This window comes from Adelges cooleyi, unplaced genomic scaffold (assembly GCF_023614345.1).
Source record: "Adelges cooleyi isolate 19-005CV unplaced genomic scaffold, UGA_ACOO_1.1 ACOO_flye_CR_arks_rails_tigmint_CR_PRNA_247, whole genome shotgun sequence".
In the NCBI taxonomy this organism is placed as follows: Eukaryota; Metazoa; Arthropoda; class Insecta; order Hemiptera; family Adelgidae; genus Adelges; species Adelges cooleyi.
The window spans coordinates 2,967,402-2,993,713 of record NW_026095912.1 but is presented as its reverse complement, the minus strand read 5'-3'; the positions used below and the strand labels follow the sequence as shown (position 1 = coordinate 2,993,713).

The 26,312-nt window shown below is 30.4% G+C and overlaps 4 protein-coding genes across 5 annotated transcripts; 3 read left to right on the top strand and 1 right to left on the bottom strand.

Moving 5' to 3' along the window:
• Positions 1-412: 412 nt before the first annotated feature.
• Positions 413-5,050, top strand: LOC126836530 (BTB/POZ domain-containing protein 9-like). Its single transcript, XM_050570028.1, has 12 exons — positions 413-534; positions 1,146-1,224; positions 1,294-1,377; positions 1,761-1,890; positions 2,031-2,261; positions 2,318-2,591; positions 2,660-2,795; positions 3,391-3,623; positions 3,715-3,898; positions 4,576-4,762; positions 4,822-4,896; positions 4,955-5,050. The coding sequence occupies exons 1-12, from the start codon at positions 486-488 to the stop codon at positions 4,997-4,999; spliced, it is 1,707 nt and encodes a 568-aa protein (XP_050425985.1). The 5' UTR covers positions 413-485; the 3' UTR covers positions 5,000-5,050.
• Positions 5,051-9,859: 4,809 nt separating this feature from the next.
• On the bottom strand, positions 9,860-15,492 carry LOC126836866 (BTB/POZ domain-containing protein 9-like). Of its 2 annotated transcripts, none has more exons than XM_050570527.1 (7): positions 15,400-15,492; positions 13,158-13,278; positions 11,808-11,891; positions 11,393-11,519; positions 11,028-11,258; positions 10,627-10,945; positions 9,860-9,969 (listed from the first exon to the last, which is right to left on the bottom strand). In XM_050570527.1, the coding sequence occupies exons 1-7, from the start codon at positions 15,449-15,451 to the stop codon at positions 9,962-9,964; spliced, it is 942 nt and encodes a 313-aa protein (XP_050426484.1). In that variant the 5' UTR covers positions 15,452-15,492; the 3' UTR covers positions 9,860-9,961. The 2 variants fall into 2 exon arrangements, with proteins under 2 accessions (XP_050426484.1, XP_050426483.1); XM_050570526.1 differs by lacking the exon at positions 9,860-9,969 and adding an exon at positions 10,437-10,536.
• Positions 15,493-17,167: 1,675 nt separating this feature from the next.
• Positions 17,168-21,753, top strand: LOC126836957 (BTB/POZ domain-containing protein 9-like). Its single transcript, XM_050570678.1, has 12 exons — positions 17,168-17,216; positions 17,670-17,787; positions 17,974-18,057; positions 18,583-18,712; positions 18,942-19,172; positions 19,251-19,527; positions 19,589-19,714; positions 19,883-20,107; positions 20,196-20,298; positions 21,202-21,388; positions 21,448-21,537; positions 21,640-21,753. The coding sequence occupies exons 1-12, from the start codon at positions 17,168-17,170 to the stop codon at positions 21,694-21,696; spliced, it is 1,677 nt and encodes a 558-aa protein (XP_050426635.1). The 3' UTR covers positions 21,697-21,753.
• A 1,747-nt stretch (positions 21,754-23,500) lies between these two features.
• Positions 23,501-26,162, top strand: LOC126836956 (TATA box-binding protein-like 1). The gene is made up of 4 exons (XM_050570677.1): positions 23,501-23,710; positions 24,627-24,880; positions 25,826-25,920; positions 25,987-26,162. Exons 1-4 carry the CDS (start codon positions 23,501-23,503, stop codon positions 26,061-26,063), a joined length of 636 nt encoding a protein of 211 aa, XP_050426634.1. The 3' UTR covers positions 26,064-26,162.
• Positions 26,163-26,312: the final 150 nt, after the last annotated feature.

Below are 26,312 nucleotides of genomic sequence, written 5' to 3'. Positions count from 1 at the left end.
AAAATCGCTCTTATATTATATTTTGAATAATACTAAAAATTCTGTGGCCTATTTTCATTTAGCTCTATAATTGCGTTCTTTATATAATTATATGATCATTTATATAATAATAATGTATAGGAAACTAGTCCTGCATAATACATACAGCGTACAGTTCAAAATATAAAAAAAAACTGTTTGTAAAAAAAAAGTATGGGTATAATGAAGAAGACTGACGTCAAATTAAAATCTGTGTTTATTTTTTAACAATATACAACGATATCATGTTTGTGTACCTATACAAAAAACAGTACACCATATGTTAACACAATTATTTGTTAATAGTAGATATATTCTTTCAAGTATTGAAAAATATATTACTGTATTAAAGATAAAATACACCTTCAAATCAGTTCTTAATGTCTATTAATAAGGTTTATTTTGTTTAAGTGTTTTATTAAGTATTCAAGACTTGACATCATATTAACACGTAGATCACAATTAATATGTATAAATATTTTTTATTAGCCATTGTCGTTTTAACGTCTAAATCAGGTACGTTATGTATTTAATACTACATAAACATTTTTGACCTAATAATATTTAACATTTTTGCATAAGCTCATTGGAAGATTAGTCAAAGGTTCCTCCCTTGTTTGGAAATAAATTTAGAGTTCCTATTCGATACAATCATTTGTGTTGTTTAAGAGGCCACTCATTATGGTAGAGGCCATGTAATTAATAAAATGTCGCGTTTAGCAATTTCTGAATTTACTCTAAGATATTTTTTTGTTTACTCATTTATTATACCAGGTAGTCCATGAATTTCCTACCATATCGCTATCATTTTTGTTGTTCTACCAAAACTCATACGGTTTTAAATCTCACACATTGTTTCTCACCTAATAATATTGTATAAATAAGACGTCATTTATCTGTATCAACACACCTGTTTTAAAGACTGTAACATGTACTGTATCGTATAATGTACTTTACCTTATTATGAATATATGTTTGTAATTATTTCCAAACAAAATGTATGTACCACGTTGAATAGATCACCCTATATTTTTTACAATTTAATAAATAATCACCCAATCACATTAACATAAAATTGAATTTATCATGTTGTGATCCGGTCGATCGTATGCCGTCTTCGTCTATAGCCGGACAGCACAGTAACGAACAAATCGATCACTCTTACTTCATGGTCAGCGACCAAAGCAATCTGCGTCTAAATGACGGGTATGCAGTAATGAATTTGTACTTGTCAACCATATTATTTTAATTATATTAAAGTTCAACTTATTTCAGGTATACAGATGTTTTTTTAGTTGTTGACGGAGAACGATTGCCCGCTCATCGTAGTGTATTAGCCTCACGTAGTGATTATTTTAGGTATTTAATTCTTATCAAATAGCATAATATTCCCTTAGGGATTTCTACTTGGGCGGATAAAAACAATTTGTTTTATTATTATAATTTTTTTTTTTTGTAGCTTTAGTTTTTGAAACCCTTAATGGAATTCAGTTACAAAGATGTTTAAATACAAACACTAATAATTGTACCTACTTGTTTACAATATTTATTTGTTATTTTTCATACTATGATTTCAAATTTATACATTTTTCCAATAAACATAATAAACAAAAATTCGTAGTAGGTTTGAGATTGATGATCTATTTTTCGAAGTCTGAGTAATTAGACTTTAATAGTCTGTTTTATATGGATTTTAACACATAATGTGTTGTATAAAATAACAATGTTTATTTTCTTTATAGGGCCTTATTATATAATGGTCTTAAAGAAACCGACGATTCAGAGGTAAAAATTAGTGAAGTATCAGTTACCTCATTTAAAATACTCCTTCAGTACATCTATACCGGTCGGATGAATTTAAGTATGCTCGAGGTAAACATTGTTTTTATTAAGGTTTTGTGATCTCCTAGCCGATAGTATGTGTTTGATCTGTTAAACTAAATTTTGCGTTTAATCGAGTAAATGGTTAATGAGAAAAGATTAATCAATTTTTTCAATTGTTTATTTTTTAGAATGACGTGGTTTTGGAATTATTTAGTATTTCGCACTTATATTGTTTATCAAACTTACATTTTTCACTGTCCCAGTATTTACGCCATCACATTATTGTACAAAATGTATGTTATTTGTTTGTTATGGCTCGAATTTATCAATACAAAGAGCTCGAAAATGATACACTGGACTTTATCGACAATCGCGCTACTGAGGTGTTGCAATATGAAGATTTCCTATCTTTGTCGGCCGTAAGAACCGAAATCAACACTACTCGTGTAGGATATGATACAAATGTTATTTTTAGGAAGTAATACAAGTCATTCTCAATCGTAGCACGGTGTGTGCTAATGAATTGGATATATTCCGCGCGGTTTGTCGCTGGATCGAAAACAACCAAGCCGATCTAGATCCTGATGCCCAAAACCAAATTTTATCTGCCGTCAGATATGTATTAATGAGCGATGAAGAACTGTCTGAAGTTAGGCGATCAGACCTGGTTAGTTTGGATACACTTTCGGCTGCCAAGCAATTAAGAAACACGTGGCCACCAGATATGCTTCAATTTCGAGGACAGCTAAGTATGCCTGCTTTACACATGATTTTGTAATACGTAATTTGTATTGGTTACAATTGTTTTATGTTCTAGAACCCAATGAGAATATCATTTATCGTACTCAAGGTTTTGAAGTGGTTAATGAAATTGACGGCAGTGTTATGATAAAGTTAGGTCATCCATCAGTCGTAAACTATATTGAAATAACGTTATGGAAAGGAGTTTCAAAGTATGTTTTTTAACTTTTTTTAATCAGAAACAGCCATTATTCAAAAAAATGTAGTTGAATTGTTGGAGTTTTTTTTATAAAAGATTTAATTATAATTAAACTAAAAAAAAATTAAAACTTTGTTTTATTAAGAAGTAGTTAATTATAATTTGTATTAAATATTTAACAACTATTTACACAGCTCTATTTATAATATTTAATTTTATTACAAACTATATTAAAATAATGTTATGGGATGACAATTAAAGGTTTTAACTTATTAACATTTTAAATCGAAATGGTCATGATTTAAAATTAATTGTATTTAAATAAGTATTCAAAACATTCGTGATATTTATTTTTGATTGATTTAATTTGTGTACCTACACCTATTTTTATTTATCTAGAATTTAATTTAATTATAAATAAAGCGTACAAATTTGTCAATGATTGAAATATTATTATCTATTCTTATTGTTTATTAAACCTTGATTGGAATTAGTTGTTCAAATATTGTATTCATTATCTTCGCATAACTCTATTTCTAGTATTTAAATCTCTATACTTGTTTAGAAATTACTACTCTACGAGTAATTCGAATTATTTGATACTTTAGGTATTTCTCTTATTACATTGAAGTTTCAATGGATCAGCAAAATTGGATGCGTGTTATAGATCATTCAAATTATGATTGTCGATCAAATCAACGTTTGTGGATTCAACCACGTATAGTTAAGTATATACAAATTTTTGGCACCAAAGGTACTGCTAATGCAACATTTAAATTTTGGAAAGTCATGTACAATATGGGTGAAATGCATATGGTAAAAATCAACAACGGATTTGTGGGTAAGAAAACCAATGAAATAACTCATCCTTTGAACTAAACAAATTATTATGTATAAATATATATTTGTTTAATTTTTGTATTTCAATCAAGTTCCTAAATATAATGTCGCTTCAAAATATTATAAGAATGCATGTATAATCAAAGGAGAATGTGATATAATGTTAGATGACGTTTATAAAAACCGTGATGGTCACTTTTATACACATCATCCGATGGAACTAAATCATTTTATATTGGTTCAACTTGCACAACCATATCTACTTAGTTCAATGAGGTAATAGTATAAATATCTTTGTAATTTGTATAGCAATCTTTTAAACATGCTGATTAGTCTCATATAAGCCTTTTTTTGACAATTTCATTTCCGGCCGCTAGAATAAGTTCTTTAATCAGAATAATGCTTATTTAAATGTTTATTTTTTTTGAATAGCTCCTTGATCTAAATTTATTTCGTAGGATGTAGTAATATACATGCCCCCCCCCCTAAATTATATTACTGCATTTGTCTAGCTATAATTTTACATATATGTGTTCTTGCTTATTGAAATTGATCTGCAGTTCATTCAACCAATTAGCAATCATCATGTAAATGGAAAGCTAATAACAAAATTATAATGATTTCGATCCTAACAACAATTTGGAAAATTTTAGTATCTTGGATAAAAATATTATAATTAATTAGATATTATTGTAAACAGCAGCAATGAACTTAAATCAATAACGTTTTATTCAAATAAATAATTCTAATAAAAAAATTGTTTTATGCACTTCATTGTTTTTGTTTAATTGTATTATTAAGTTTATATTTATCATTTTATTATGATTTTTTTAATCATCCGGTTAGGATTTTGTTTTTAGAAGTAAAACAAAATGTTTACTATCGCCAAAATTTCTGATATTCCTGAATTTCATGCAATATTTTACCAAGACCATTTTTGTCAAATTTGATAGGATGCGGCTCTGGGACCATGACGATCGAGTTTACAGTTACACAATAGAAGTTTCTGTTAATAATCAAGATTGGAAAATGATCGTAAACAAAGCTAATGAGCTGACCCAGTCTTGGCAGCTATTGCAATTTAAACCCACGATGATAGTGTATATTCGCATTACTGGCGTTTACAGTTCAGTAGGACATGTCAGTTCAATATAGTATGTGTTGTTAAAAAAAAAATTGATAACTCTTTTATGTTGTAGGATTTTCGTTGTGAATACTTTGAGGCTCCCGCTCAAGTAATGCTAGGTCCAAACGTCGTTGAAGACGATTGTGTGGTAACAATCACTTAAATATTTTGTTTAACTATCATTATGAGAGAATTGTTTTTTTCAGGAGAACAACGACACAGATATTACGATGGCAGAACCATCGGCTTAAACTCCAGTCGTTACAACGAATTAAAGATATTATTATTAAATTCAATTTTCCTCTTTGTTTTATGTTTGTTTAATGTAATTAAATTTTAGGATTTTCGTATTGTGAAAGAATATATTATATTATAATTTTTTATTATTCATAATATAATATAATTGAGGGATCTTTTATTTAGCCAACTATTTTATTCTTATTTCTTCCTTATAAAGCCTTTTCAACTGTAGGAATTCCTGAATAATTATTATCTACAATAATTGTTATTCCTAAACCTTACAAACCAAACAATTAAACTACTTCCTATAGACATATTAGCTTACTCCCACCTCTTGTCAAACTATTTGAGAAAATTATACTTATAAGAATAAGACCAATATTACTCGGGTGTTCACAAAATGCACAGCCTAACAAATCAAAATTCATCTTTTACCGAGAAAAAAACAATATTTTCGGGAGGGGGGGGGTTTGGATGTAGTACAGTCTCTTGACCATGTATGGCAAGAAGGCTTCCTCTTTAAACTCAAATTGTTTCTACCTGCTCCATATTACTTGATAATTCATTCTTATTTAGAAAATCGGTCTTATAGAATCAGATATCACCAAATTAAAGCAGAAGTGCACCAAATGACCTTTCCCATGATCTATTCAATCGACTGAATTGTCGATTCGACGTGGAATGTCCCGGATGAAATTCCAAAAACATCAAATATTATTATGGCCACTTATGCAGAAGACACTGCAATATTTTCCCCGGGAAATGACCCTGAAGTAATTTCCAATTACCGTTCGTTTTAATGCAAAATTTTTAAATTACGGAGGAAAACAATAAGGTTAAACATGATTATGGGATAGAAAACATATTATGTACCTGAAGTAAACGATAAAACGATGAAGGCTAAAAAAGAATTATACATGTTCGTGATGTATTGCTAATTATATATTGTCAAATTCTTGATCACTTTATAAAACAAAACAACTTAGAAAAAAAAACTTTATCAAAAGATATTGAGAGATAATTTGAGTATGTGTTTTTTTATTTTAATGTTGCATCATATTTCTCTATACTTCATGGGATATATTATGAATGAATAATCGAGTTCATATAAATTGCAAGGTTTTTATTTGTATAAGTACATAAACATATTATAATGTGTACAGTTTCCAACATTAAACACAGATTTGAAGCTGACGTCAGTGGTCGTGATCATATTTAATATTTGTTTTTGCAAAAAAGTCTTCTTACTATGAATCACAAGCTGCAGAGTATTTTTCTATATGATATTATCATGTATGTTTAGAAAAATATAAGCTTAGTTTTAGAGCAAAATCAAAATAGACCACTGATACAACTATTCATAATTAGCCAGACATAGTTTCATTCATAACGAAGATACACAAAAAATAAGCACAAAAATGGTTGTATCGAATAGAAACGTCATAATAATGTTCTGAAAGACTAGACGGAGCCTTAACTAACCTTTCGAAAAACTTGTTGGAAATAGCAAATTAGTCTTTAACCTCCTTAGATCATACGTTAATCAACTGGTCACTTACTAGTCAGTAAGGACATTACCAAATGAAAATTCCAAACTTATTAGTCTATTTATTATTACTAACGAACCAATAGCAAATAATTTAAGCGATAAGTTCCATAACTATTTACAGGAGTCAACGCTTAGAGATTGCTGCAATTAAATTATAAGAAATAAATTTATTTATGTATTAATAAAATATATTATTTACCTATAGTTGACCATAATATAATAAAGGCTAAAGTATAAATCATCATCGTGTTAAACTATAATATTGTAAATTATAATATTAAATGTTGAATACTTTATAAAACACTATAAAGAAAACTTTTTCAAGAGGTACCTATTGAAAACCAAATTCAACATGTAGTTTCGGTACCATAGCATAGCTTGAACACTAATTTGAATATGTGGTTTTTATGATACTAGCGTACCATAATTTTTCATAGGTGATACATTTTGAAAACCAAAAATTAAGTTTACAATTGGTGTACGGTTTTTTTGTTTAGACACATACATTCATAATTTAAAAACTGAGATCACGAGTATGTTTATTTATTTGTTAGTTTTTATCGGTTTAACGTCTACTATCGTCTATTACATACCTGAATGTAATACATTTTGTACTGCATAGTATTTTTTTGACCTATTCATTTATCATTTTTGCATGAGCTCATTGAAATATTACAGCTTTTATTTGTTGTTCCATCGGAATACATTTGATATCTTTAAAAATTATAGCAAAACTGTTCTTAACTTTATTAAATATTTAAGTTCGATTTAAGTTTTAAATGTTGATAAAACTTTGGAAAGTACTAATAAAATTAAATATTTAATAGAAGAAAAACAGCAATATTACTATAAATTTAGGAGATATTGAATGTGAATTATTTTGAAATTAATAATGTAATAAAACTATGTCCGTTACAGATTTAAGATTTAAAAGATGATAGAATATACAATTTACTTAAATCAGCAACGCTATACCTATTATACAATTAAAAATCGAAAGAGCATTTTCATGTATTTAAGGTGGCTAATAAACTTATCCTGTTTCTAACTAATATTTTAGTGTTTTCATAAGTCACCGATTTTTCAATAATAACTTTTTATCAAATTTAATAAATATAATGTACGTATTCTTTGTAAAAATTACATTTTTCAGAAATATTTTATTTTATTTTAAAAAATTATACCAGTTTGTGCAATAATTTAATAACATTTCAGGGTTTGTTTTTTTTTTTAATTTTATTTCTTGACCTAATTTCTGTATGATAAATTTCTATTCCCTTCAAAAACAACGCCAGTCAAATATGTCTTATCTTAATTTAATGAATTATGGTCAAAGTTTGGCTATTTAAAACTTTGACTATTTGATCACTTCATAAAACACTTTAAAAAAAACGTTGTCAAAAGATATTGAGAGCCAATTTGTGTATGTGTTTTTATTTTAATATTACATCATCTTATTCTATATGTAATAGGGTATATTATGAAAGAATAATTGAGTTCACATATGTTGGACGGTTTTTTTTGTAAAGGTCCCTACATAAACATATTATAATTTGTAGAATTTTCAACACAGATTTGAAGCTGACGTCAGTGTTCTAAATCATATTTATTATTTGTTTTTTTTGCAAAAAAAAAGCCTTCTTACTATGAATCACAAGCTGCAGAGTATTCTTCTTTATATTACTATTATATTATATTATTATATAGGGTGATTTTTTTATCATGAGCCACTTAATTTCCATAGGGTTTAATAAGAAATACAATTTTTTTTTCATAATGTGTTTTTACAATGTGATCTAAATTTTTCACAATTTTTTTTTGTTTTTTCTCCCTTCCCAACTTAGTTTTTTTGATAGCAACTTTTGAAACCTAAATGGTAACGTTATATTTTATTACGTTTTTAATTAAAGAATAATGTACTAAAAATGTTGACTGGTCGATAACCAGTTTCAGACAACTATTTTTGAAGTTATTGAAGTTTCAAGTTTAGGACAGGAGGAAAAGTGGAGTGGATTATTATTTTTATCTGCGCGCATTTCCCAACCTCACTACCCCTCCTATCCTAACCTTAAAACTCTTATAGCTTTAAAAATAGCTATCCTAAACTGGTTATCGACCAGTCAAAATTTTAGTACATTATTTTCAAACAAAAAAGTTAATAAAATATATAAGTCACCATTAAAGTTTCAAAAGTTGCTACTTAGGCCACATGCGAGAAGTTCTACACGGTTCGTCACAACTACCGAGATCTGGCGATCTGACCACGTGGTCCACCACACATACACTCGAATAATTGGTCGAGAAAGTCAAGTTTTTGAATTTACTCTCTTGATCAGCCTATTTTTAACGTTCTGTATTAGTGCTTTTATGCAACTAATGCATTACACATATGTGTACCTACTATATTGTAATTTAATTATTATTTTTACTGTGCATTATTGTATATAATATCATCAGTTGTGTGTGTCATAGGACCATGGATTAGAAGTAGGAGATTGAAAAATATTGTGGCATAGGTTGCTGGAAAATTATTCCAGCAAGACTGCCATGAAAGGTTAGGGTAGTTCGTACCGTATTGGTATGTTAACTTTGTTATGTTTGTCACATATATTGTATATTTCAACATTAACACGTTAAGTCTTAAAAATGATTATCAAAGTATGACAATATTTTTATGGATATATCTTTAGAGTGGTATTAGTAAGTTTTGAGCTTCTTGTTTCAGATTTATTTCGTATTTCAAACTTAAGACATAGATGTATTGAAATCTTAAGATTTCCTGTCTTTTTCACTCGTAGGACCAAAATCAATATTGCTCGTGTTAGAAAACTAACAGCGAAAATATCTTTTTTTTTGTAAACCATACACTTAAATTGTTAGCCAAAAATCGTCTATGCATTTATTTTTAACTTTCTTACCGTACCTTAAAATTACTACAAAATAAATAGTACCATCAATTTGACAATTAACCGAAGAACATCTAGACATTTATTTCTTGTTTACATTATTTCTTACTTAACCTGTTGTGAGAACAGCGTTGGACACTCATTTTTATACTTATTTTTGGTTTATGTTTTATAATTGAGTAATAATTTTTCAGAAATGTCTAAAATCCACAAAGGATTGACAACGATAAAACACAATTAACAGATTAAAAGGTATCTAATATTTTAAAAATAATTGTATAACTGACAACATAATGAAATAAGTAATTATAATTTACTGACAATTTTATGACAACCATAAAACAAATAAAAATTTAAGGTAATTGATTACAAATAATAGAGCAATAAATTATATAGTAAAATAGATATTAACATCTGTCAATATTGATAAGCGCACAAGGAATAAAAACATGCTTATAATTTAAATTTGGTTGACAGGAAATTGAAACGATGTTTCTGATATGGCATCAACTGTTTCGTTATTCACCTAAAAACAAAAATGCTCGTTAAATTTTTATCATTAAACAATTTTACTAATAAAAAATGCAATACAGTGAAAAATTCCTGAGTACAAATGGAAAATAATATTATGTAAGTATGATTTTAGCTTTTATATATATAAAATCTATCAACTTGCGAGGTATCATTCGTTACCCAACGAATGGTAGAATCTAAAATGAGATCACGACTCTTTTATCTGTCTAGCTATATGATATCCACTCATCTATTTTTGGATTAGACCTTCTTGTAAGAATGGACAGTGAATTTGAGATGCTTTGCCCTGGATAAGTTTGGCCAGTGTAATACAGAGGCAGAAGTGTATACCGAATGGGTGGTATACCGCATATCTGCTACAAAAATTGCTTAAATCTTTCTCAAGTTGTAATAGAATACGTCAACCATCAAATACAATTTTCATTGAAATTAACACCAAGCTACTCAGTTGAATGATTATAGGAGACTGGAGAAATTAATTCACCCTTGAGTTATGCTATGTCTATGTCTTTTGGAACAAGGATGTCATTTTCAATGTTCAAGAGTCCGATTTGCACTCCTACCTGCAGTTTCGACCAGTATAGCACTACTAATTAAATATCTTACTATTCTATAATAAAAAAAAACAACTAAATTTGATGTAACTAACCTTTAATTTCATACCGCGTGATCGTCTTTATACGATGTCGGATTTTAGTATCCCTGGAGACTACCAGATTTTGCGGTTTATGTGGTGGCCACGCTTTTTTAAATTGTAAAGCATCCAAACCAACCAGTTTTGATTCCTTAACCTCAGAGAATTCTTCAACATTCATCAATGGAAGTCTGACCGCCGATAAAACTTTGATTTTAGTATAGGCATCTAGGTGGTTTTGGTGCTCTTCGATCCAGCGACCAACAGCACGGGATATATTACCCAATCCGTTTGCATGCAACGAGTCACGAATGAGAATTTCTTGTAGAGCTTCCTAAGAAAAAAAAAAAATTGTTTCAAAACTAGTCATCCAACACGAGCAATATTGATTTTTTTATTTTAGAAATATCCCTTACGGGTGACAAGGATAGGAAATCTTTAGATCGCAATACATCCAATGCGTGGTTGTCGATAAAAATTAGTGATTCGTCTTGGAGATCTTTGTATGGATAAAGTCGCGCCTTAGCAAACGTCGAGCATACATTATCTACGTTAATGTTACTACGCAAATACTTGGACAGAGAGTGTTGTAAGTTTGGAAAACCAAAGATATCCGAAATACTAAATAGTTCCAAAACGACTTCATCCTAAAAAATAAAAATGTTTTCCCCAATTAAACACATAAAACACAACCAATTGACTAAACCATCACACAATCATAAAAAAAAAATTACTGTTTATGCCATTTGAATAGCGCTAAAGTAAATCGATTATACTTTACCTTTAGATCACTTAAATTCATCCGACCGGTATAGATGTACTTAAGAAGTATTTTAAACGAGGTTGATGTTACTCCACTAATATGCACCTCAGACCGAAGGGATTCTTTATCTTCAAACAATATGGTGCTAAAAAATTATACACAATATTATACAAACAGTAAATTGCATTTGATATAGCCCTGTAAGGCACAGTATATTGCAGTCCAACTCATGTGAACTAAAAATAATATAAATATTACAAAACTATAAACATCTTAACCTAGTGCTGGTTTGTTTTATACTCAAAAATATGTCGGCTGGTTAATTAGAAAATTGGCAATAATGTAAAAAAAATAGCCAAAATAAAAATAACAATGAAAAATTGAATATTATAGATTTTTGGCAAATTAATTTATGTTACATATACTAATATACCTGAAATATTTACTGCGTGAAGCCAACACAAAACGATGGGCAGGCAATTCTATATCATCTACAACCAAAACAACATCCGAAAACCTAAAATAAATATTAAAATTAGTTATTATTATAAATATGTATACTAAAATTTAATAATAATTTATGTAAAATTTAGGATATTTAAAATATATATATATACAAAGTAGTTAAAATAATAAGATCGGTAACAACTTTTACATTTTTTTTTTTTTTTTGAAAATGACATGTTGATTAAGAAAATGCACTTATTGTCTTTTTAGCTTCAATACGATAGCTGAGAAGGTATTAAATGTTTCATAATGATTTGTTTTTTTTTCTGTGTTTCTTTAGACATGATATCTTTTTGTCCTATGGATCGAGTTACTTGTGTAGCATCTATATAGATTCAAAATCGTATGCAGATGATAATTAAATGGGTTAAAAATAGAAACCAACCACAACCAAACCATGTACAGTATAAATCAATACATAAGAGGTTAGCAATGTTAGGTTGGAACGATTATAAAATCTGAATATACTTTTATCACAATGAAACGCTTCGATGCGAATCTGTGTCTACTGGACCCCACTTTGGTAATTTTGCTGTGCTGGGTTAAACTATGCTGGATTTTTTTTTTTTAGCTAGTATTACAATGTCACAATGTAGACCGGTATTCGTTTTTTCGATATAAAAAAAACCAGAATTTTTTTTCCAATGTAAATTTCAAAGGCTTTAAAGGATTGTAAAACAATATGGAATATATGCTAGTTTTAACATTTTTTTACAAATGTTAGGGTAATACATTTAATAATGTTTGTGTGTTGTGGGATAACTTTTATACATAAGTCATTGTTAGCAAACATATTATCAATTGGCTTACACTACATTGTGTAAGATTAACAATATGGACCATAAATCCAAATGTACAAATAATATAATATTATAATACCAAGCCAATATATCCAAATGTTGCTTTTTTAATACAAGTGGTTTACGAAAATATTTATATACTGATAACACCATAATAAAGGTGAATAAAAAAATTCAGTAGGTACAGTGAGGTCGGGGTTGGGGCCTACAGGAGTAATATAGCTGAAATTGATAAAATCACTTAAAAAAAAACTCTTGGATGCGAATTCGCGAACAGTGAGTTCAAACCAAGCTTAGTTTAAACCAGTATGTGTAGTATTTACATTTGTCATCTTATTACAGGAATAACACTTTATAATGTTAACAGAGTGTGATCAATTTTGGGCTAGGGTATAAAAAAACTGTAGGTATATAATATAAACATGCTAAATTTTGAATATACTAATGTCTATAGATAAAAATTCAATACCGCATACCTGTCCTTTAGATACAATTTGCTCATGTCATTGATCAAGAACTGAACGTGATCGATTTGCATATTACTGGGCTGTTTGGCTTTAGAAGAAGATGACATACCATCGAGAGGATCAGACCATGCTAAAAAAAATTAAAAAAACAGCTGATTTTGCGAAAGTGGTGTGAAATTTGATTGTAGAATGTAGAATATAATTTTTTAAATATACCAGTACATATAATAAACTGAAGCTTAAAAAAATTATATTTTAAGATACTTAAGACGTACAAAAGACGTAAGGAACACTCGTTGAGAACTAGGCCGAGCTTGCATCAAGTCCAAATAGCCACCTTAATAAATTAGCTCAGCCTACGGCAATAATGCTAAATTTTATAGTTATGGAATATAATTCCTACTATAACACTAAAAAAATTATTGTGAGGTCTTTGTGTACACCGATGGTTAAAATTGGCATTTGTATAATTATTAAACGTCCATTAGTGACGTCTAAAAGTTCATATTTTTCGACAACAATTTAAGACAGAGTAAAAGATAATCATAGACAAATGAATAAAAAAACTGAAGTTTGATAGATGCACACTTCCTTTTCATGGATTTTAAGAAATCATATGATAGATAGAGAAAGGTTGATCAATGCCTTGAAAAAATTTCATTTCCAAGACAAATTAATAAACCTGGTTGAGATAATAATTTATAAAAATTAAATTAGGAAATATAAGAACGGGTTCAGTATAAGTTACATTGGTCTTAAGACAAGAGTACGCCCGTCACCATTCCTATTCAATATACTACTAGATAAAGACATTAGGGAATATTAACAATATTGTTCCTTAAGTAATACAATGTCAAGGATAGACCATAGGAGTGCTGGCATATCCAGAAGACTTGGTCTTTATGTAGAAATCACAATACGGATAAAAATCATTGTTTTATTGATTGGAACAAGCAGCGCTGAAAATTGGATATATGTAACTGAGGATAGAACGGAGTAAATTGTCGCAAAGAATAGATAACATGCGGATATATTCATCCCATAACGTCGGTAAACACAATTTTAAAGAACGAATGAATATCTAAGATCAGTACAGAGAAAAATAAATATTGTAGCGAATTCAGTCAGGAAACAAATGTTTCTATGGTCTTATGAAATTGCTTGGATTACAATCACTATCATATGAGAAGAAAAATCAATTATACACTACAATGCTACGCTTTGTATGTACTTATGGCTTAGAGACATGGTCAGTAAGGAAAAGTGATGTAAAAAAAATCTTAGTTTTGGAAAGAAAAATTCTATGAAAGATTTAATTTATCACAGTGGAAGATAATCAAAGAGAATAAGAGAATATGAAATTTAAAGTTAATGTAGGTTAAAAAACATTTTTAAGTTCTCTATAAAAAAACACGAGTAATATACCTATATAGTAAATAAATTTGGAGGGATTTGACCTTCAAGAGCTATAGTAAAAAATAATATATTAATAATAAACAAACACACTAAAATCAGATAAGCAACATACAGACTATTGTGTATTGTATTATTGATATTATCTGATAATTAACAGTAAACATTACTCTTAAAATAAAATAGCATAGAACATAATAATATCCATTTACAGTATAAGAAATTTTGAGAGGGGGGAGGGTAATTTTTATACCGCCGTGCAACAACGGTCTTTCCATGTGATGCATGTGACGCGAGTTGTCGAAATAGCACGTGAGCTCATGTAAAACTAATAATAATGTGTGCCCACCTCAAGTGTCTATAAGACCTACTGCAGGGGTACATCTAGCGCTTGTCTAGCGGACAACTAACAAACTAATGTCGGAAAGGTTTTAAACATTCGTTTTAAAACTATAGTGGTTTTTCAGTAAAAAATCCCATATTACACGTATTCACAAGTTCCGACATTAATATGACTATTTCCCACCAGAGCGCGCTGATTTCAATCAAGTGTGAGGTGTCTATAGTATGTGAAAAAAACAAAAATATTATTATATCAACAAAAAACTCCAAAATAAATGTTTATAAGAAGGTAGAGTGCCTAATCTAACCGTCCAATGAGCTTGTGCAAAAACGTAGAATTCGAAGCTTCACTCTTCATTGAATTTACCGTATACGGTAGAAAATATTTATAAAAACATAAATGGACAAAATAGAAAAAACCACAGAAAATGGTGGACTGTCTATTATAATGTTAATAAAATAATCTATGTAAGTGTGTATAAAATAAATGATATACCTGTAGTTGATCTTAAAATGATGAAAACTAAAAAATAAATCACCGCCATCATGTTAAACGTTTTTTAATACGATACCAAGTAGGTACTCGAAGACTGAATAACCTACTTTTTGTAAAAAATAGTCATGGTACCTAGTAGAAACTGAATACACCTATGCAAATACGCAGTTTTACCATTTTAACGTTCTGTCTTTTTCTGTATTCGATTGGAAAAAACAATTTAAACCAAATATTATGTATATACAATTGGCGTATGGCTTTTTGTGTTGTTGCCCGAAAGTGTTGTTGTTGTTGTAAATTGTGCAATATCATCCACTGATACCTAACCTGATGTACAACTTATACACCATTGTAATAATCATTTTGCTTCTACATAAAATGTTTTTTTTTTTTGTAAAATAGGCCATCCTCCGTAAAGTGGTATGAAAAATATATTTAGGTACCTCACTTATAATACCTCAATTTATAAGGTGTGCTATCTTATCGTCTGATTATTATAATATACTAGCTGCCCCATCTTATTCCAGTATACCTATATTAAGATAAAAATACATGATCAAATCATTTAATCATCCGTTTGATTAATGTAATTAAATTTTAGAATTTTCGTACAATAAATGTAATAATTGAGGGACGACCGTTTAATTATTAGCCAAATGTTTTATTCTTGTTTTGTCCTTACGATATGCTTGTTATGGTTCCAACCATATAGAGTGGTGTGGTAACGTACGAAAAGAGAAAAATTAAAACTTTTACTAAAACATTTATAGTTTTAATATTTCTTTTTAGACACGTATTAAATAGTATAAATTTATACTATACACAAAACGCTCTAATTTGTGAGTTTCAGAATTTCATCAACTATTGAAACAAATTCCATTTTTGTAAAATTAATTCAATATCTATGTTGTCGTTAGACTTTCGAATGTCGATAATGCTTTGGAAAACACTAAAAAAAAAACTCTGTGGGCTGTTTTCGTTTAAATCTAAAATATCAATCCGTTTTTTTAAATCAATAAAAACAAGCCAGTACAGTGGGGTTGGGGCAAGTGATAAAATTACTTTCAAACCAACGCTTCAATGCGAATCAGTAGTTAGTATTTTTAAAACAGTTAAGTCCAAACCAAGCACAGTTTAACTAGCACAATAAGAAAGTATTAAAATTAGATGCAGTGTTTACAAATTAGCATCAAAGCGTTTTTTAAAGTGAAAAAGCACATAAACCGGATAAATATCCGAGTAAGCCAGTACACTGGAGTCGAGGCATAATGGGATCAAAGCATAGTGGGGATGGAGAGGTCACAGGTCTACAGGAATTATTATTACACTTAAGTAATTGATAAAACTACTTTTAAATACAATTTAAATTGCTAAAATTGTTAAAACATGATACAGAAGGAATCAAAAATGTAATGATTGTTTATATTAATATATTTTATACAGAATGTATACGATTGTATATGTGAGCTAAATTTCCTTTTCTGACTACTCTGCAAACAAACATGATTCATGGACATTATTATCAAGGACTAACGTCAGTTTCAAATCTGTGTTTTCTCTTTAATGTTGTAGAACAAAAAAATATTTATGTAGCTAACCGTTTTATACCAATTGTATACAACATTTTTCCTTTAAAATAGTATTATATCCTATCAAGTATAGAAAAATATCGTACACTATTAAAATAAAACTACATAATAAAATTGTTTTTCAAAATCTATTAATACGTTTTCTTATTTTCTTAAGAGTTTTATAAAGTGTTAACAATATGATGATCGTTTATGTTTTAGCTGCAATAATTTTAAAGGCAAATCCAGGTACCAACAGAATTGTAGGACGGAGTCTAACGTCTTGACTTTTTCTATATTTTAATACTGGACGATCATCGTGTTAAGTTGTTAACAATAACATGTTTATTCGCCTATACAAAAAACCTTCACCAATTGTATACACAATTATTCGTTCACAGTGCATCATATCGAATATAGGAAAAGATAGCACAGTGCTATCAAAATAGAAATACATATTAAAATTGGATTCCAATAGCTATGACCACGTTTATAAGTGTATAAGTACTTGACATCATATTAATATGTATAACACGACGGTGTTAATTTTTGTTTTAACCTTTATCGTTTTAAGTTCATATCCAGGTAAATAATATAAGCTAATTTGACATTTTTTGCAAAAACCTATTGGAAGTTTAGTTAAGGCCGCTTACACATCTGCTCATATCGTTTGCAAAATCAGTTATTATTTTTTTTTTTCAGCATGTTCTGATCTTGTTGAGAGTACACAGCAGTCCATAGACAAACAGCAAAGTAAAAAGCAAATCGATCATGCTCACTTGATGATTAACGACATTAGCAGTCTGCATCTAAGCGACAGGTATGCGTTATAGTGTTTCTACCAATTAACCTTAATATGTTTGGTATTGATTTTACCTACTACTTTAGGAAATGTTATTTTTACTGTATAAAAAAAAATGAAACCAGTTAAATACACAAATTTTAATATATATTATTTTAGTTTTTGTATCTGGATAATATTACCTGATAAAATTATATACTTCAGGTTTTCAGATATCGTTTTAGTTGTAGATGGTGAAAGATTGCCGGCCCACCGTGTTGTGTTAGCCTCACGCAGTAAACAGTTCAAGTATTTATTTCTCATAATTAAGCATACTCATTTGGTAGTAATCATAGCGAAATGGAACTTTATTTTTATAGTACTTCTGAAAATTAAATCAAATGTATTAATATTATTTGCGGTTGTTGACTAAGATTTAAACTATCTTTTAAAAAACATTAATAGTAAACAAATTCCTTGGTGATAAGCTGATTACTGTATTGTAGACCACTTTAAACCTTTAGTTGAGTGTAACTGTAATTTTGTAAATTGTTTGAAAAATATGTAATGTAATCATTACATTTTTTTTAAAACAACCATGATAAATTTCATTGAAAAAAAAAACGCACCTGCACCAATTACATTTATGTTAAGTGTCATATTATTTTCGAATATTATATTATGAACATTGTCCATCTTACCGAAAGTAAGTTTGTGGTAATTTTTAGACTTATTATTACCATGCTATTTCAGTCGGTAAAATTATACTTCAATTGATTGTGCCTAGCCCAGAGAACTCATATTGTTTGTAATACTATTAAGTGTTATTTTTAGCGACCTATTGTACAACGGTCTTAAAGAATCCTATCAGATGGAAGTGCTAATAAAAAAAACATCAATAACTTCATTTAAAATACTTCTTCGGTATATTTATTTTGGTCGAATGGATTTAAGTATTCTCGAGGTAACGTATAGTCGACGTCGTTTACCGGTTTTTAAAACGGCATAAACAATGCTATTATACCGTTGTGTGATCGTTCAGTAGATTGTTTGTGTGATTAATGATATTTGTAATCTTCGAATACCATTACTTTGATTCGTCAATAACGTAAATGCGGTCAAATGAATATGTCAATCCACGACAGCATTAACACATAACAGTGAATACAATTTTTTTTTTTTTTTTTTGTTAGGATAAAGTCATTTTGGACTTATTTAGGATTTCGAATTTATTCGGTTTAACAAACTTAGAACTTTCACTGTCCGAGTATTTGCGCAGTAACATAAACTTAGACATTGTGTGCTCGGCGTATGCTGTGGCACGACTTTTACAATGCAAAGATCTCCAAGACGGTTTACTCGAATTTATCGACGACCACGCATTGGATGTATTGCGATCCAAAGATTTCCTATCCTTGTCACCCGTAAGGATATTTTTAAAATAAAAATTATAGTACTCGTGTTGGACTACTAGAGTTGTGAAACAATATTTTGTTTTTTAGGAAGCACTACAAGACGTTCTCATGTCTCGTGACTCGTTCGTTGCTGAAGAATTGGATATACTCTTGGCGGTTTGTCGCTGGATCGAAGAGCACCAAAACCACCTGGATCCCGATACCAAGACCAAAGTTTTATCTGTCGTCAGATATCCGTTAATAAGTGATGAACAGCTGTCCGAAGTCAGGGAATCACAGTCGGTTAGTTCGGATTTTATTTCGGATGCGGTGAAATTGATAAACACGTTGCCACCGCATAAACTGAAATTGCGAGAAAAAGGAAGTATGAGAAAATTTGTAATTTTTAGACAAATTATGTTAATGTCAACTATTTCATTTTTTAGAAAAAAATATCAATTTTGCCGATCCTTCTCAAGGCAGTCCAGTTATCGTTGAAAACGGCAATGCTATTACGCTGAAGTTGAGTCATCCGTCATTTGTAAACTACATCGAAATCAATTTACTACATCCCGTCGAAGGTTATGATGATTTTTCTTACGAATGGTACGTCCTGTATAATTAGTTATTTATGACTTTTATTCGTTATTCGAATGGTTTTTTGCATATAAGATTACCAAATTTAATTGTTTGACTTGTTTACTAAATAAAATGTACACAACGATTGATTTGATTTCTTTGATCCTTTAGGTCTTACATTTATTACGTTGAAGTTTCGACGGATCAACACGATTGGGTGCGCGTTGTGGATTATTTAAATTATAACTGTCGATTGATTCAACGTTTGTGGTTTCGCCCACAAGTAGTTCGGTATATAAGAGTAGTCAGCAACATGCCTCCAAATTTAAAATTTTTAAAAGTAATGTACAATACGCACAAAGTGAAAGTCAAAAACGGATTAGTGGGTGAGAAATCCTAAAAAAGACGACTATTCTTTTAATAATAAAAATACATACAATAATATATATTCCTGATTGACTTTTTTCAATCAAGTCCCTAAGTCTAATGTCGTTTCAATATCTATGAATGCATCCATAATCGAAGGAAAAATTTATACAAATTACCGTATGCCGTTAGATGGCAGTTATACTGACTGGTATGGTTATTACAGTTTTATATATCATGTGCTGGGATCGGGTTGTATAGTGGTTCAACTAGCACAACCGTACATACTTAGATCAATGAGGTAATATATTTAGTTTTAAAATTATTCCAAATATATGTAGTATTTGCTTGTTTAATCATTTTACTCGTCAACTGGTGTTCTATTAGATTGCCTAATTGATTGTATGCTGAATGTATCAGAATCATTTTTTTTTATGTCTTAGTTATTGATATTTTAATTTATACTTGTCCTTATACAAATTAAACAAGTATAGACGTCTCTTTTTCTTACTGATACCACTTTGCTGATACTTCTCTTCATTGTTAGTTTGGTTACATTGCTTCAGCATACAGCGTGGTCTAACTAAATGTCTTTCTTATTAACCATTTTGATTATTGAACCCTCATTTCTCCAAGCGTGTCCAACCAATATCAAACATCATCATTCTTTTTAAATAATTATGTAAGCGAATCAACCTTAAAATTTGATTATTTTGATAAATTATTATTATTTTTTAATTAATAAATATTAAATAAATTAAATTATTATCAAATAAAAGCAACTATGTATTAATGCCTGAATAACCAATAAGGTGCATAAATACATTTTTACTCTGATTACTAGTTAAAAGAAAAATGCATTGATATATATTATATAAATCTATTTGGGTTGAGCTCGTTTTAGCTGTTAGACTCCTTATTTATTTAGAAATAAGAATTGATTTTCATTTCATTTTTTATTTGTTAGTTATTTATGAAGATTAAAATAAATATATTTACATATTCGCCGAATCGTAGTATTCACGAATTTTGTTAGGTTTTATTATTTTTGCATAACCCTGGTGTTATGACCAGTTTAGTATTAAGACTAGGCTGTTATTGTTATAATTTAAAGGATACGGCTTTGGGATGGCGATGGCCAATATTACAAATACATTGTTGAATCTTCTGTCAATTACTGGAAATGGGAACCTATAGTAAACAAATCTGAGGAGCTGGCACGATCTTGGCAGGTGTTTCAATTTGAACCCAGGCCGATTGTATACATTCGTATTACCGGCAACTACAGTTCAACAGACAATGTGAGTTTAATTGCTGTATGATTATTTTTTACATTGTTTATAATTCTTTTATGTTGTAGCTTTTCCGTATTATACTTTTGGAGGCTCCCGCTCAAAAAGCGTCAGGTTCGAAAATCATTGAAGTCGAGCCTGCTGTAGAAAATAATGGGGTAGGTCAAAGTCAAGATGTCATATTATATTATAATATATTTTATCATAATATAGTTATTATTATCATATGTTAAAATTTTAACGAGAATTTCTGTTTTCAGACAAAGGACGAAACAGATATGATAAAACCGTCGGCGGCAGAAGATTCAGCCATTTAAATCAAATTGGAATTACAAGCATATGTATAGCGAATTACACAGACATTAATATCAAACTACATTACATTGTTCTGTTCTTTTTTTTCACCTATAATATCTATTTATAAATATTTGTATTTTAAGTTTTATGAATAAAAATATTATTTAGAATTAGCACGTTATGCAATTTAAGCATATATTAACATGTAATAACAATTGTAGAGTACTTTTAATTTTCCATTTGCCAAAAATAAAGATTTAGTGGTTTAAAACTAAGGGTTTGGTCTATTTGTTCAGCAATCGGAGTAAGGAATGGTATAAATTAAAAATGTTGAGGTTCACCCCGACCAGTGGGCTTGGGACACACTAAACTAGATGTAGGTCCTAAAAGGAACTGAAGGAAGCCGCTACAGATAGAGAAGTATTGAAGATCATTTTACCATTACTACAATTTACGATGTAAAAAAAAAACCAGTAGCTCTTAAACTTGTTAGGGAATACACCACAGCCAGCGGACGTAACCTACACTAAGGATATAAATTAACTAGTAGCAACTTAATCGTTGAGAAACAAGTAAGGAACTATATTTAATTCATAATCAGAGTTGGGCTAGTGACTATAACTGGTTGCAGCTCTAAAAAAATGGGTATCCAACAATGAACACAAATAAAGGACGAACTAGCTTCCCAATACGCTGTTCGACACTTTCGCATATTATTTATACATCTGTGGAATATTTCACTAGCGGTTTTAATAAATCTCTGTTATTTTTCCAATCATTTGAATAAGATCACATGTTGGTCATATTTTTAAAAATAGTGACAATATGAATATTAAGAACTATAGACCAAATTCTTAGGTTCGATTGTGCTGAAATTATTTGAAAATTTAGTAGCTTAATACAAATTTTCTTTTGATAAATACATATATTATTCCTGAATAACGTGGTTTAGGGATAATGGGTTTAAAGAAGGATGCGGTTGAGGCAGCAAGGAAGTCAGAAGCCTCGTTGCCAACGATCCCAGAGAGACCTCTGAAACTGCACTATTTTTTCAGAACAGGAAACACGGGACAAGAGAGACATTATAATATTGAGAATAAGGGAAAACAGTTTAGAACTGAAGGTATCGGAGGAGAGAGCAAGAACACAAAGCTGGAAATCAAGGAGCAAAATGGGTGGAGTGTGGACCAAAGTAACTTATAGAAATAGACGAATCTCTGTTTAGAGGCAAGAGAATATATAACTTTTTAATCATCTAAAGTAAATAATATTTTTGTATGTACAATAACACGCATTAATTCTAATAATTGAATAGGTGTAGTAGGCCACCTGTAAAATATTGGCAGATACCAGTTGTCTGGTAAGTCACCTGCTAAACGAATGCCAAAAAAAAGTGCTCTAAGACAATTGTATGTAGGTAGGCGGGTATAAAATTTCGGAATTTCCGAACTACGGAAAAATAAATAGAATATAGAGGCAAGGACTCGAATGTTTTAGTGGTATATTGCCAAGATGTTTTAACATAATAGAATAATTGAAAAATAGATCATTTTGGAGAGGATAAAATGTTTTTTTTTTTTACTGGCTCGTATCATTGCATGTCGAAGGCATTACAAAAAATTGTACGATATTTATTTACATCGCATGTATTGAGTATATTTTTTATTCTGTGTATTTACATTTGTTTTCCAGTGTTGCCCAAAAGCTACTGTAGGTATGGTAACTCCGGGGGACACACGCCTAACATACAACAGACTGACACTTGACAAGTGTGTTACATCGACTCCGCGTCAAAGCATTTCAGCCAATGTATGCAATTTACCAATGTCGGCAGAAACCAACGAAGACGCATGCAAACATCCAAAGTCAAATGTATCTGGTCTTCCAGACCAGCCATGCTTGCCCCGCGATTTGGCCGGACTTAACATTAACGTGCGCAACATAACCACTTGCTTTAACGTGAAAACTCGTTTGAATCTAAAAAAACTCGCCCGGACAGGATACAACACCGAACACAAATACTTTAATTCCGAGGTAACTCATAGTCGTATAAGCGTGTCCAATCTCCACCGGGTTTGGGGTTTGTTAATATTGCTTACAAAATTTGAAGATACATCCGTTCGTCAGAGTTTAAGTGATCCAATGTTGTCTGTTGGAGGGAAACCGTGTAAATAGAGAATTTTAACGGAGATGATAGATGAAACTTGAGCAAGGCCTGGAAACAGGTTAGGTTAGATAGTTACCGACAAGAAAAGAAGACGGAAAGGGGGTGCTACCTCAGAGACGACGGGTTCAGTCTACACTGCAATGTGCGAAACTTCTGTGATTTGTTATAATGTCGTGTATCTTCAAATTGTGTAAATAACAATGGGATAGGTGGATTACTGGGTGCTTCTTCTTCGACTCGTATGTCTATTTAGATCCATCGCTACACCACACTCCGCTCAATTCAATAATTAGTTTACTATCGTAAAATCGTGGCACTATCCGTCTACCGTCGTTTAGGTTTAATTTAACCCGACCCGATTTGATCTCCAAAGATCCAAAGATCTCCTTACTGGTAAAGTACACTAGATATCGCTGTTATTTATAAACTTCAATATCCCTTCACACTCTCTGTATTTCTTATCCTACTACAATAACCATCTTCAACACGGTTTGTTCTTTTTAGTGTCGTATATAGTATATTACATTAGCATTAGGCTCGCAGCCAATAACGACCCTGCTCCTTTAACTACAAAACTGAGTTTCGACCTCTTAAATTTAGTGGCAATGATTCCTAACAGTCATTGTCTTTGTTGGAGAACACATTAATTATTATTTATTAGTATTAGATAATAATTTCTCATGGCCCTTCTAAACACAATATTTTTTACTGCCTACTGGCTCGAATGTAAATCCTATAATAGATACTTTGCCTTTTTTATCTCGAATATCCGCTTGCTCGTAGATGCTTACTATGAAGTTGCGCAAGCCCAATGCCACGGCTATCATATGGCCGAGTGGGAAAGTTATTTGTACTAGGACCGTAACGGAACACAATGCGAGAATGGCGGCCAGACGTATCGCCAGGATCATTCAAAGACTAGATAATCCAAATGTGATATTTGGCAGCTACAAAATCGTCAACGTGTTCGGATGTTGTACGTTGCCGTTCGCCATTCAGCTGGTGCCGTTCGCCCAAAAGTACAAGTCAAACGTCATGTAAGTGAACTAAGTAACTAAGTATATTGTATAACTATAGGATGATTCCCGTTGTTTCTGGATAGCGTACAGGGGTCCTTGTTCCTACAATATATTATCCACGCGAGTGGATTGGATCTCTCATGAGCTGCCCTAAAGGAAAAATAGGAATTTTACTTAAAAGATGGACCCTGGGAAATACCCATGCACTCTGACCTGTAAGTAGATTGCGATGCTGTGTCTTATTGAGTCTGATAGCTACGTGTGTCAAAGAGTCCCGAAACTTTTGAGAAATTCAGTATCTTTTTATTCTCACGTCTTTGAATTCATCCTTTCTGAGAAAATGTTTGCCAAAGTAAAATTGTTTTAGATTAACTGAAGTCACAATTACACATAATGTGGTGTGAAGTTTCCTCCTTCAAGAGGATTTTTAAAAAAACATTTTTAACATACCTGTTCGAAGGATGCTCGATGAACATCTTTGACTGTCCACGTACCACCCGGTGCCTCCATATTTCCCTATGTCATTCTCTGCTCGTAGCTTGCTAGTGTCCTAGGTGCGAGAATCCTCTGTCTTACCACTGATTCAGAGACAATTTCACTTAGTTATTTCTCATTAAAATTTTTTAATTTGTTCAGCTTTCAAAGACCGATTTTGAAATCACTTGAGTTTTGCCGAGTGCCTTCAGAGCTCCTTGGTTTACTAAGGATGGTGATGTTTATTTCATTGAATACTTTTAGATTTTGAACACCCACTTAGATCGCCATCGCTTCGGATAGGCCAGCACATGATATGACTAACATGTTAGTTATTCTTGATCTACGCCTTTTAGTAGGTATATTCTTATGTTCAGTTAGGTCACTACGTTTAATTCAACCGCCTACATTAAGTAGTCCTTATAATTATAAATTTTTATTCGAATAACGTAATTATTTAAATAAATATGTATTTATGATATTTACCAGATATGAACCCGAATTAAACGTGGGAGTCATCTACAAGATAACCGAACTCCAAGCTACGCTCACCATATTTTCTTCGGGCACAATAACTGTGTATGGTAAGAAAAACACAAATAAACTATCATAATAATTGGTTGCATATTAAATATTTCCTCATTTTCCAGTCAAGAGCGTGGAAATGGTCAAAGAGGCTATACATTACATATATCCTTTGATATATCCGTTCCGGAAAAATCGATAAGTCGCAGCACTTTGAATTATTTGCCGACAACTTCATTAAGTACCTAGTGATGTTATATATTTTATGTTTACCTGTTTTAGATAATTTACCATTGAACATTTGACGAATAAAACATTATAACCGAAATCAATCATTCTTATACAAAAGGATCTATATTAACCAAAATAATTATAACAGTGAAGATCTTTGAAAATGGCGCACAAAAAAAAACATAATCTATAGTTTTACAGTTTTAATAATTTAAAATGA

Coding starts and splice junctions, on each gene's coding strand:
- LOC126836530 (XM_050570028.1), top strand. CDS start 486: ATGTATAAATATTTTTTATTAGCCATTGTCGTTTTAACGTCTAAATCA. Junction 535..1,145: donor CGTTTTAACGTCTAAATCAG/GTACGTTATGTA, acceptor CTTCGTCTATAG/CCGGACAGCACAGTAACGAA. Junction 2,262..2,317: donor ATTTCCTATCTTTGTCGGCC/GTAAGAACCGAA, acceptor TGTTATTTTTAG/GAAGTAATACAAGTCATTCT.
- LOC126836866 (XM_050570526.1), bottom strand. CDS start 15,451: ATGATGGCGGTGATTTATTTTTTAGTTTTCATCATTTTAAGATCAACT. Junction 10,946..11,027: donor ATTTCCTATCCTTGTCACCC/GTAAGGGATATT, acceptor TTTTTTTCTTAG/GAAGCTCTACAAGAAATTCT. Junction 10,537..10,626: donor CACGCGGTATGAAATTAAAG/GTTAGTTACATC, acceptor AACTGCAGGTAG/GAGTGCAAATCGGACTCTTG.
- LOC126836957 (XM_050570678.1), top strand. CDS start 17,168: ATGATGATCGTTTATGTTTTAGCTGCAATAATTTTAAAGGCAAATCCA. Junction 18,058..18,582: donor TCACGCAGTAAACAGTTCAA/GTATTTATTTCT, acceptor TGTTATTTTTAG/CGACCTATTGTACAACGGTC. Junction 18,713..18,941: donor TGGATTTAAGTATTCTCGAG/GTAACGTATAGT, acceptor TTTTTTTGTTAG/GATAAAGTCATTTTGGACTT.
- LOC126836956 (XM_050570677.1), top strand. CDS start 23,501: ATGTCGGCAGAAACCAACGAAGACGCATGCAAACATCCAAAGTCAAAT. Junction 23,711..24,626: donor ACAAATACTTTAATTCCGAG/GTAACTCATAGT, acceptor GCTTGCTCGTAG/ATGCTTACTATGAAGTTGCG. Junction 25,921..25,986: donor GGGCACAATAACTGTGTATG/GTAAGAAAAACA, acceptor CTCATTTTCCAG/TCAAGAGCGTGGAAATGGTC.